Source organism: Lepisosteus oculatus, chromosome 6 (assembly GCF_040954835.1).
Source record: "Lepisosteus oculatus isolate fLepOcu1 chromosome 6, fLepOcu1.hap2, whole genome shotgun sequence".
In the NCBI taxonomy this organism is placed as follows: domain Eukaryota; kingdom Metazoa; phylum Chordata; class Actinopteri; order Semionotiformes; family Lepisosteidae; genus Lepisosteus; species Lepisosteus oculatus.
This window is the reverse complement of record NC_090701.1, coordinates 31832133-31844150: the sequence shown is the minus strand read 5'-3', so window position 1 is coordinate 31844150 and position 12018 is coordinate 31832133. Positions and strand designations below refer to the sequence as shown.

Below are 12018 nucleotides of genomic sequence, written 5' to 3'. Positions count from 1 at the left end.
GCTCCTGGCAGACTGCAGTTAGGCTGATTGTGCTTTTCTTTTGTGTTGTCTCACATTGTGCCAGGCTTCTACAGATTCATGTGTTACAAACATGAGAAAACACATGGCCACCTTCTCTCTCTGCAGCATCTTGTATTAGTATGAAGGAAAAAGGAGTCCTGACCTTTGAAACCTCTCTTCAATATATTTCAGAGGTGGAGTCCTTCTCACTACTTCATCTAGATAGCTCCTCTGTTTGGCTTCTGTCCCACAGTTGTACGTTACTGTTACTAATTCAACACATTTTGTTTTTACTAGTAAACAAAAAGTACTGAAGTGTCAGAAACTAAATAAATTAATGGAAAATCAAATAATAAGCATGCTTAAGAGTACAGTCAGTTTAAGATTAATAAGAAAGCATACCAAACATGAAAATGCACAAAACCAGGCATATGAGTTACTGGTCTACAAGATAAATACTGGAGATTAATAGTGTTTAAGTGTTTAGAGAGAACAGAAATGGAATGCATATATTAAATAAAGTGTTGTATCTCATTGTATATGCACTGCAATAACCACAACTAGTTTGCTTGGCTGAATATCATATTTACAACTTCTATTCCCACTGTACAGTTCAGTACAATTACAATTATAGTGCTCCTACTAACCTGTAATATATACAGTGCCTTGCGAAAGTATTCGGCCCCCTTGAACTTTTCAACCTTTTGCCACATTTCAGGCTTCAAACATAAAGATATAAATTTTTTATTTTATGTGAAGAATCACCAACAAGTGGGACACAATTGTGAAGTGGAACGAAATCTATTGGATTTTTGAAACTTTTTTAACTAATAAAAAAATGAAAAGTGGGGCGTGCAAAATTATTCGGCCCCCTTGCGTTAATACTTTGTAGAGCCACCTTTTGCTGCGATTACAGCTGCAAGTCGCTTGGGGTATGTCTCTATCAGTTTTGCACATCGAGAGACTGAAATTCTTGCCCATTCTTCCTTGCAAAACAGCTCGAGCTCAGTGAGGTTGGATGGAGAGCGTTTGTGAACAGCAGTTTTCAGCTCTTTCCACAGATTCTCGATTGGATTCAGGTCTGGACTTTGACTTGGCCATTCAAACACCTGGATACGTTTATTTGTGAACCATTCCTTTGTAGATTTTGCTGTATGTTTGGGATCATTGTCTTGTTGGAAGATAAATCTCCGTCCCAGTTTCAGGTCTTTTGCAGACTCCAACAGGTTTTCATCCAGAATGGTCCTGTATTTGGCTGCATCCATCTTCCCCTCAATTTTAACCATCTTCCCTGTCCCTGCTGAAGAAAAGCAGGCCCAAACCATGATGCTGCCACCACCATGTTTGACAGTGGGGATGGTGTGTTGAGGGTGATGAGCTGTGTTGCTTTTACGCCAAACATATCATTTTGCATTGTGGCCAAAAAGTTCGATTTTGGTTTCATCTGACCAGAGCACCTTCTTCCACATGTTTGGGGTGTCTCCCAGGTGGCTTGTGGCAAACTTTAGACGAGACTTTTTATGGATATCTTTGAGAAATGGCTTTCTTCTTGCCACTCTTCCATAAAGGCCAGATTTGTGCAGTGTAAGACTGATTGTTGTCCTATGGACAGACTCTCCCACCTCAGCTGTAGTTCTCTGCAGTTCATCCAGAGTGATCATGGGCCTCTTGGCTGCATCTCTGATCAGTCTTCTCCTAGTCTGAGCTGAAAGTTTAGAGGGACGGCCAGGTCTTGGTAGATTTGCAGTGGTCTGATACTCCTTCCATTTCAAGATGATCGCTTGCACAGTGCTCCTTGGGATGTTTGAAGCTTGGGAAATCTTTTTGTATCCAAATCCGGCTTTAAACTTCTCCACAACAGTATTACGGACCTGCCTGGTGTGTTCCTTGGTCTTCATGATGCTCTCTGCGCTTTCAACAGAACCTTGAGACTATCACAGAGCAGGTGCATTTATACAGAGACTTGATTACACACAGGTGGATTCTATTTATCACCATCAGTCATTTAGGACAACATTGGATCATTCAGAGATCCTCGCTGAACTTCTGGAGTGAGTTTGCTGCACTGAAAGTAAAGGGGCCGAATAATTTTGCACGCCCCACTTTTCATTTTTTTATTAGTTAAAAAAGTTTCAAAAATCCAATAGATTTCGTTCCACTTCACAATTGTGTCCCACTTGTTGGTGATTCTTCACATAAAATAAAAAAATTATATCTTTATGTTTGAAGCCTGAAATGTGGCAAAAGGTTGAAAAGTTCAAGGGGGCCGAATACTTTCGCAAGGCACTGTAGCTGTCATATGGTAAGTAAGTCCCAGAATCTTTGGAAAATTCCCATCAACAAATAACAGTAAAAGAATATAAATGGAAAATATCTTTATGCACATCTCCTTTTGCCACACTGATCCTGCCAACACTAGAATGAGGCCCCAAACAACTCATATTTACTGCATGTAATCAGTTTAAGCACAGCAATTGTAGCTCCCAGGCTACTAACAAAATTAAGATCAATTCATGAATTGGGAAGGACTTTTCACATCAGACAAGCCATTAATTTTATCTGTTAATTTATTGTCACATTCCTAGTATGATCAATACATTCTGTTTAAACCAATAGAGTATCTGATTGTCTAGTTCTGTGGTTACATGAAAATGGGAGTTGCAGAGTTGCTCTGTTCATAAAAGAAAAAAAGCCGCAGTAGACTATGGTATTTTGAATGGATTAGAGGAATCTGTTTTCCATTAATTTGTGGCGTCTGTCCCAGAAACTGCTTACTTTAATGTGAGACAGTTCAACCAACCTGTACAGTGACAAACTCCTCCATTCTAGTGGCTAAATTATCTCTCTTGAAGCAAAGCAGATCTGCCACACAAAACCTAAAAATCCTAACGCTACCTACAGGAAGAACATTAAGGCAATAATCTCCTTCCAGACCTTCGAACTTTAATGGATGTTAAAAAAAGTTAAAGCCATTTCTTATTTTTTCTTCAGGAAAAATATGTAGCTTGAAGTTAAACTTGTTAGAATTAGTAAAAAGGATGAATAAAAAGAAAAAAAAAGTGTGGTTGGTTTTGAATTTAAAATAAAGGGACTTTGTTTCTTTGTATTTCATTTGTAGACTTCAGCATCTAAGTATTTTTATTTTTGTGACTAAAATTTCAAAATAAAAAGATCTTACTAATGAATTGCTATATTCATTGAACATCAGACGTTTGGATGTTGTAAATAGATGGAACTAGGGAGGTTTCAAAGGTTACATTCCTTTATACAGTATGTGCATTTAATTGTCTTGCCTATCTTTTGGTGTAAGTATTTGGGTTTGCCTGTAAATATACAAATACCTTTTACAATAGCATTCATAAAGGGAAACAATAAGAAAAGTGTTAATAATAAGGTAGCTGTCAGTTAGCAAATCTAAGAACTAGTAAAATTACTATATAACTGCCATTGTTGAATTTAGTGTTGTCTCTGGAAATACTTGAAATAACAACACAATAACATAAAACCTTGCATAGGGTTTGATGAAGCCATTTGTTATAGCTGTTGTGTTCAATATAAAATTTATATTTTAGATTTTTTTAGGTACTCAATGTCACAATTGTGACAATGCAGGCCCTGTTGTAAAATTAGGAATAATGTGTAAATAAGAATTTTATTTTATTTTTATATCTCAGTATAAAGGAAGATGTTAAAGTCTGTATGTTTTTTTTTTGTTTAGTTGCTCTCAAATTTCATGGCAGAATCTGCCTTTAAATAAAGTGTATTAAAAAAGTGTTTTAAGATAATCACTGTTCAAATACACTGTTAAATATCTGACAACCTGTGCTCTGTTCCCTAGTATGTGATGAGGAAAATACACAGTTCAATGTTTTCCAGATATCTACACTATATACTGTACAGTTTGTTATGCCCAGCCAATCCAGAGTCTCTACAGTAACCAGTCAAAACAGCTCCTGGTGCCGTGAGAAATCATTTAGGATCTCTGTCCCAGCCACCTGCCCCCACTTAACAGGTAATTATTTCATTAGCTCCAGGTAACTTACTGTAAACTCTGATCTGCCCATGGTTAGGTGCTCTGTTGTTGGGGTTCCTACTGAAAATTATTCTGCCTGATTCACCCTGTCTGCTCAATCCTAGCACAGAACTGTTCTGTCAACCTGATGCCTGTTTGCCCCCTATTCACTGCTCCTGCTCAGCAATCTACCAGACCAGCAGCATCATGCAGCTTTCCAGTGCAAGCAGGATCCTAACCTGAGAGAAGAGGGTGCACGAGACACACAAGCACATTCAGACAATTTAGAGATAGCAAGCGAGTTAACCAGCATGCCTTTGGTAGGCTGGAAAAAACCAGAGCACCCAAAGAAGACTGGCATGAACATAGGACGAGCTTGATTCAAGGTTCAAGGTTCAGGACCCAAAGGTTATGAGGTGCGCCAACAGTGATAACCACCATACTATACAAGTCAATCTGGCTTTTTACCTTAATAAATTACAAATAAATTGGCAAAAATGTGGGACAGAAAATATCTATTTTTGCAGCTCTCTTCTGACCTTTGCCTCTTCTGACATTGTCTGTACACAAAAGTAATACATTTGTGTTTATATACTGTAGCTCGCTTACACTATACATATTAAGCCAGTGTCTTCCAACAGATTTCTGACATTCTTCAAAATCATCATGTTATTGTTAATTTATTTGGCTAATGTGTTTACCTAAACATTTGTACTCGTTTATACAGTTGGACATTTTACTCAAAAAAATATTTCTGAGTGAATTTCTATCAATCTGATATTCTATTTGGTGAAAATAAGAAAAATACATTATTTATTGTACAATCATCTTATTTTGTCTATGTAAAATATATCTATACTGATGGAAAAAAGAAACGCAACATTTTCTGGAATGAGAATACTATAGTTATAGCTTATGTACTTTCACAAAAAGTTGTCAATTTGTTTTAAGCCCTCTGACCAGCAATACAGCTTGTACAATTCAAATCTTAGGTCACTGCAAGAAGGTCACACTTAGTCAGTTTTCTTTGCATTCCCTAATGCCTCGAATTATGAGTTAGAGGGTCATTAGCATGCTGCAGACAGGCATGTCAGGTGCCAGTGTTGCCAGACACTATGGAGTAAGCCGCTCCACTATGTCCCGACTGCAGAGAAGGTTTCAGCAGACCGGCAGGACAGATGACTGCCCAAGATGACCACACCAGAGCAGGACCGACACATCAGACTGCTCCACCTGAGAGATCATATCAGATCTGCCACCTGTACTGCTGCTGAAACTGCCAGCAGACACAATGTCCGCATCAGTGACAGGACAGTGAGGCTCCATGCTGCTGGCCTTAGAGCAAGGCGACCTGTCAGAGGCCCTCTGCTCACACCTCCTAGACATCACACCTGACTCGGAGGGCCAGAGTGTGGAGGAGGAGGTGTTGCATTTCTTTTTTCCATCGTTTCCATGTTCAAAGAAGATTAATTGTCCCAATTTTAAACTGCTTAAACCATTCTGTAGAATTCCTGGATGTTAAGAAGGTTAACCATGGAAAAGCATGTTTAATATAAAATATAGCAAAAGAGAAATGACAGCATTATTTTGCATTTGTAGACTCCCATGACATAGTTCAAAGCAAAACACAAATCAAGGTGAAAATGAAAACAGTAATGGTTGAATCATTCGTATTTTTTATATGTTAATAATCCAATTGCATCAGCCATGTAAATATCGGAATCCCTGGATATGTAACAAACACTAGATCTCAAATATTTTTACCAACAGAAATAGCAAAAGTATTGATTTTAAAAGCCCCCCTTGGGGACATGTAATAGCCATGGTATATTCGAAGTCTGACTAATTTCTGGACAGCAGTGTTACAATTTTGTAACCTGATCACCTCTGTAAATACGTATGGCCTGGTCAGTGTTAAGATGGGAGCTCTCTAACAAAAGCTAAGTTGATGCTTTGCGTGCTGTTGGTGCATTGGTACATGGCTCTCCTCTTCTCTCAGGACCAAACCAGTGTCCCATGATACTAACCAGGGACACTATTGCATGAGGTACTGTTCTTTGGAAGGGATTTGCAACCAAGTTCCTGACTAATTAGTCCCTTAAAAATCCACAGCACTGTCTGTAAAGGTAGTGGTTCTACCACACTCTTGGCTTGAACAATTTAAATTAACTATATTTCCACCTGAATTCACTTGATGAAATAGTTTCTCACTTCTCTACTTGATCTGTGCACGGGGGAGTGGCACTAGGTCCTATTAGTATGTACAGTATATGTATAATCCTTCAATATTAAAAATGCTATATAAATGCAATTTCATATTATTCACAAAAAATATTTTTATTTGTTTCCTTCAATGTAAATAAATTGCACAGGCAAAAAAGAGAACGTTTTAGAAGAGGATTATATTAATGGACTGGTAGAGCTTTAGAGCAGATGTTTGCTTGGACACAGGGTGCCATGAACTATAAAAATGGACAGGATTAAACAATTAAAAACTGCTTTTGATTCCAAGATTAATTGAAAGCCCTGATCCTTCTTTTCTGCATTGTTTAAAATGATTTATATTAATGAAGCTGCTTGAAATTAGTTTAAAAGAAAATCATTTGGAAAGTTGGAGAATACAGTAAGTGGTTCATGTCATGTTCTTAAAGGCATGCAAATGCTTACTGACACATTGCCTCTGGCTTTTGCTATTCCAAGGTTCAAGAAACATCTGTGTATTTCAGGACAACCTGTTCCTCTGGGATATCTTTAATTACTAACAGATCAATTGTCACAAATTGCTCTGCCCTTCCACAACAACACCCATATTTCAGCCATTCTTTAGCAATATTGCGGTTTCCTCTGCAGCCATGCCATGTCTTGTTCTTTCTCTTTTCATATTTTTATGGTTTTTTTTCTTCAACATTTCTTATTCACACACATATTCATAAACCTTTTTACTTGCAAAGATGTTATAAGGAACATGGACATTGTATTTGAAAATACACTGTGAATACACTTCATACAGTATATACTTCACAGCTGCCATTTCTCACACTGAATCCGTGCCTTAAAAGAAAAAGTTAGTGTCAATCAGAAGACTGAAGTGGCTCGCGGGGACGATAACTTAAGCTCACTGGTGCTGATCACAGAGGTCACTGGCGAGTGCAAAACTAAAAAACACCTAACCAAAATTTCCACTCACCGCAAGCAAGATATGGGGGATTCCAATCACACTCAGCTAATAACACAGCTCAGACTTAAACCAGAAATGTCTGGGAGATTTCTCTCAACCTGTGCCCTTTCATTTAAACCTCTTCTACTCCTTCTCTTTCACCGTTTAATCAATTTCTTGTTTGGCGAAATATTGAGAAACGTTTAAAACACAAACCTTTTTAGTCAAAGATTTATAAAGTACAGACACCACAAATTACAGAACCATAAAAATGTAAAAAAAAAAACAAGAAAATTACTTAAGAATGTAATAGCCTTCAATGAGTGTTGCAATATAGAAAGAGTCAATTGATGAGGAAACTAGATGCCAAGCTTTCTTCTGTTCATCAAGTGTTCTCATTCAATGTGTTATAAGGATGAAGCAAATACCATGCATTACAGTCAGCTAGTTAAGTCAGCTAGCCTATGAATCAAAACGGCACAGTTTTTTTTTCTAATTAGATTTGAAACAGTGGAAGGGTATCTGTTTTGTGCCTTAGTTGCTATGTTATGATTTATTATACAACCTCCCGAATAACTGACTTATTTTAAGAATGTGTGAAGATTTGTACTACAATTGCTGTTAAAATTCTCTACAACATTGTGTTTAATAGATTCCTCCAGTAGTTGGAAAGAACCAATTCTGGTCTAAGTTGCTAAGCCCTAGACTATGGTCTGGATTATTAAAAAATACTCTTTGTATGTCTCAAGTAATCAAAAATGGAATACAAGGTAAAAATTACCACACCTAATTAATGAAAATCAAAAGCACAATGAAGCTCATAACAGACATTTGGTGAGGACAAAATGACAATATTTGAAAATCATCTCTCTAGAGTTTAAATACAAAGACATCAGACCTTCCTTTCTAGCATTCTTTCCTGAAATGTTCTTCCACCACCTTTGCCTGATTTAAGGGAATCCATCTGCCTCATCATCATGGCCAGACTGTCATTTCTCAATTCAACTAGCCTAAGAGATGGATTAAAAATGATCACAAAAATCAGAATTAATTACAGTACAATTTCAGCACATAACAAATTAATGACATCTCCTGGAATGGTCTGTAACACATTTTTTTGGTTGTAATGAAAAGCATAGGCAGCACAGAGGTGCAGTGATTAGCATTGCTGCCTTGTAGCATTGGTTTCATTTATGGACATTGGGTGATATCTGCTAGTAGTTTGTATGTTCGCGCTTTGTTTGTGTCGGTTTCCTCTGGGATCTCCAGTTTCCTCCGACAGTCCAAAGACATACTAATTGGCGTCTGAAAACAATGCCACTGGTCTGATTGTGTTTGTCTATGTGTGTCTATGATGGACTGACATCCTGTTCAATGTATCCTGCTTGCCGGGTTAGACTCCGGCACCCCCCATGACCCTGTACTGGACAGAGCAGTTAGAAATCTGATCTGTATACAAAAGAACCTGCCACTTCTCTCACATAAGGGCAAACCATTTTATGACTGTATTTGAAGTGACAAAAGGTGATGTGAGGCTTGACAGGCAGCAGCTGAACATCCGAATCCTGCCGTAAGAGACAGTGCCCTTATTTCCACATTGAAGTACCCCTCACACCATCATGTTCAGATCACAGGTCATAGAAAGCATCCAAACCCAGTGGCTCATTCTAAATATCTTGGCCTGAAAGCATGACTGCTGTATTAATCTGTCATCAATTAAGGTTAATTTAACAAAAAATAGCATAGTTGTAATGATAAATAGGGCCTTCATAATGCCCCAAAATTGAAAAGGTGAGGCTGTGAATGAATGTAGCCATTTTTCATAATTTATTCGGATGTTCTTCTCAGTTTAAGTCACTGCTACTACTAGTAATTCAAGTATACACATGAATTGTTCATATCAACAGCAGAACTGAAATGTTTTATTTTAGTAATCACACACCTTAAAATTAAAATTATAATGCATTTTAACCATGAGTAAATTTAAAGGATATTTTATTTTTTAAAGAAATGTCTGATTTGGTATTTTTTATATACCAGAGTGAATAAAATGCCCACTGTTGTCTGGGTCATTAGTTCTTGTTATTGTTTCATTGAAAATTGTCATCAAACATAAAAACTATTTTTATATAAACAGACAAGTGAGAGAATTACAATTCATAGCTTTTTTAATGTCCACTTTGTTTAAGTTTGTTTCCAAAATAATTACTTCAAAATTCTCGCAGCCTTTACACTTTTAGACCACTAGATGGAAATATAGCAGAAAGAGCCAAGGCTTTAAAAACAGCAAACGAGGAGACATGTCTCATTCTGCGGCTTTTTCATAGCGCGCAAAGACTTCTGGGATTTAAAATGGCTTCAGTTTTGAAAAGTTAGTTATGGAAGATTCTCCTTGGAGAAAAGAAAACTTGTTTTTCTTAAACGCTGATTTTTATCTGTTGTCTTAGCACCTTAAAATATAATAATGTATAACTCTTGTGTGTTTCATGGCATCGTTGGGACGGCGGTGTATAGAACTGTGTTCAGGTTGAACTCCACTCATGCAATGACAGGCAGACCCCGGTCCTGCCAAATCATTACAGATGCTAAGAGAAATTGCAGGCAATTGCATGACAAAGCAGGATCGAGCAAGTTTATCCTGTACAACCTGACCCACAGGACTTTGTTGAAACTTCAAGGAAAGGACACCAGAATTTTTCTACAGGGTCTTATTACCAATGACATCGAGCGCCTGGCGGTTAAAGGTGAGCAGAGAGCTCTCTACGCACACATGCTGAACGTTCAAGGGAGGACGCTGTTTGATGTCATTATATACAGGTATAATGTACCTTGCGTTTTCAATTTAGTAACGTTTCTCACGCTGGCCTTTATTAAGGTTGTTGTTGTTCAGTATTGTTGGACAGTATCGTGACAGTGCATATTTTTGCAGTAAGTAACGCATACCGTTAAAGGTTGAGTTTAGCTGTCAAAGGCAGTTATATATGGGAGTAATACAGTTTGGAGGAGGAGAGAAACATGCTATTTATCGAAGCAAAGTGGAAAATTATCTCGACATTAAAAGCCAATTGACTTCCCTTTAGTATATTTTGCAGTGAACAGTATAATTGCAGCAACGAGCAAAATTGTATCTTAAACATCGTGTAAATTGTGGGCGTGTGGGTTATTGCGCACACGCCTGTGCACTAGAGATTAGTGAGTTTAGTCCTGTCTTCTAAGATAACGTTGGCAGCAAAGTAGAACGAGCAAATGCAAACCTTTACAGTACTTATTTCATTCATTATCTTTGCGTTACATTTGTGAAAGTTATTTCATAGTTTTGACTTGGTTTAAATCTTCTCACCCCCTACCTCCTTTTTTAATTGAAGCTTGACAAATAACGAAGAGGGTGAATGCAGCGTACTCTTGGAATGTGACAGCACAGTGACAGACTCCCTTCAAAAACACCTGAAGGTCTATAAAATCCGTCGGAAGGTAACTGTTGCGCCCTGTTCAGACCTGTCGCTGTGGGCAGTAATGCCCCAGGGAGGAGAGGAGGACAGCAAGACTGCCGACTTGGAGCTCACATGTTCAACTAGCGTGCGGGTGTGGGAAGCAGACCCTCGTGTGGCAGTGATGGGCTGGAGGCTGGTTGTGGACAAGCAAGTGAATCCTCAGGAACTCATACCACAGAGCCAGCAGGGGGACATTGATGACTACCATAGATACCGATACACAATTGGTAAGGACAGAACTATTGTGATAATGAGTAGTCTAATGTAAAATGAGTATGGTATTTGCTGCAGGTTTTCAGCTAATATGTAGGAAATTGGTGTCTTCTCATGGTGAGCTACTGCCTTCTCCTCACCTGTGTGTGTGCTGCTTCTTTTCAGGGCTCTCTGAGGGTGTGGAGGACCTTCCTCTGGGGGTGGCTCTCCCCCTGGAGTCCAACCTGGTCTACATGAATGGGGTCAGTTTCACCAAAGGCTGTTACATTGGTCAGGAGCTGACAGCCAGGACTCACCACACTGGCGTCATCCGCAAGCGCCTGATGCCTGTGCGTCTGTCTGGCCCTGTCCAGGAGCCCGAGAAGGACATCTGTACTGCGTCAGGGAAGTCAGCGGGGAAATACCGTGCCGGCTTAGGATCCCTGGGTCTGGCGCTGATCCGCCTTGCTCATGCTAACGAACAGCTTATCCTCCAGTCCTCAGAGGGTGTCAGACTCACGTTGAAGGCTTCTGTACCTAACTGGTGGCCAAAGGACCAAAAAAGTATTAAGGAATCGTAAAGGAAATTCTTAACAATGTAGGCGCAATACTCAGGATAGGCACAAAACTTTGAAATGCTTGTGATAAGGACAGTAAAGTAATGGTATTAAATAATGTGTTAAACTATGTACATATTATCTATCCCTTTGTATAGATAACACTGGTGTTTGTTTCTTGGAGTCTGTATGAGTTTGAATTTGATTCTTTTGCAAATTGAACCACATAAATAAACTTTAGTTAAATGAACTATATTCTCTAGTGAAGTGCTATATTGAGACCATTAACTGGCTAAGCTTATCATAAGTTTGTCATCACAGGCTCTGAAGTACTGTGTTGATATGCAGTGCATTTTCTTTCTGTTCTGTAGGTGATATCTCTTCTTTTCTGCTGTTTATATTTTACACTGAGAAAATGCTACACAAATGGTATGTTTTCCTTCCTTTAAGAATTTATGTACAGTATGTACTTTTAAGAAGTATTAAAATATACTGCAAAATTATGTTTTATTGCTATTCATAACAGTATAATTTACATTTAAAATGGGATATTCACGTACTAAGTTAAAAACAAAAATACTCAGAATAAATGGAAGCAAGAAGATAAGA

At 38.2% G+C, this 12018-nt stretch overlaps 1 protein-coding gene across 1 annotated transcript; it reads left to right on the top strand.

The window, feature by feature from the left end:
- The first annotated feature begins 9492 nt into the window (after positions 1 to 9492).
- Positions 9493 to 11659, top strand: iba57 (iron-sulfur cluster assembly factor IBA57). Its single transcript, XM_006634242.3, has 3 exons — positions 9493 to 9986; positions 10535 to 10887; positions 11039 to 11659. The coding sequence occupies exons 1-3, from the start codon at positions 9634 to 9636 to the stop codon at positions 11431 to 11433; spliced, it is 1101 nt and encodes a 366-aa protein (XP_006634305.3). The 5' UTR covers positions 9493 to 9633; the 3' UTR covers positions 11434 to 11659.
- Positions 11660 to 12018: the final 359 nt, after the last annotated feature.

What these genes read in the sequence shown, in the direction of transcription:
- iba57 (XM_006634242.3), top strand. Translation starts at nt 9,634, where the DNA reads ATGTATAACTCTTGTGTGTTTCATGGCATCGTTGGGACGGCGGTGTAT. An exon ending in TTTGATGTCATTATATACAG is followed by an intron (nt 9,987 to 10,534) that starts GTATAATGTACC and finishes TTTTAATTGAAG; the next exon opens with CTTGACAAATAACGAAGAGG. An exon ending in TAGATACCGATACACAATTG is followed by an intron (nt 10,888 to 11,038) that starts GTAAGGACAGAA and finishes GCTTCTTTTCAG; the next exon opens with GGCTCTCTGAGGGTGTGGAG.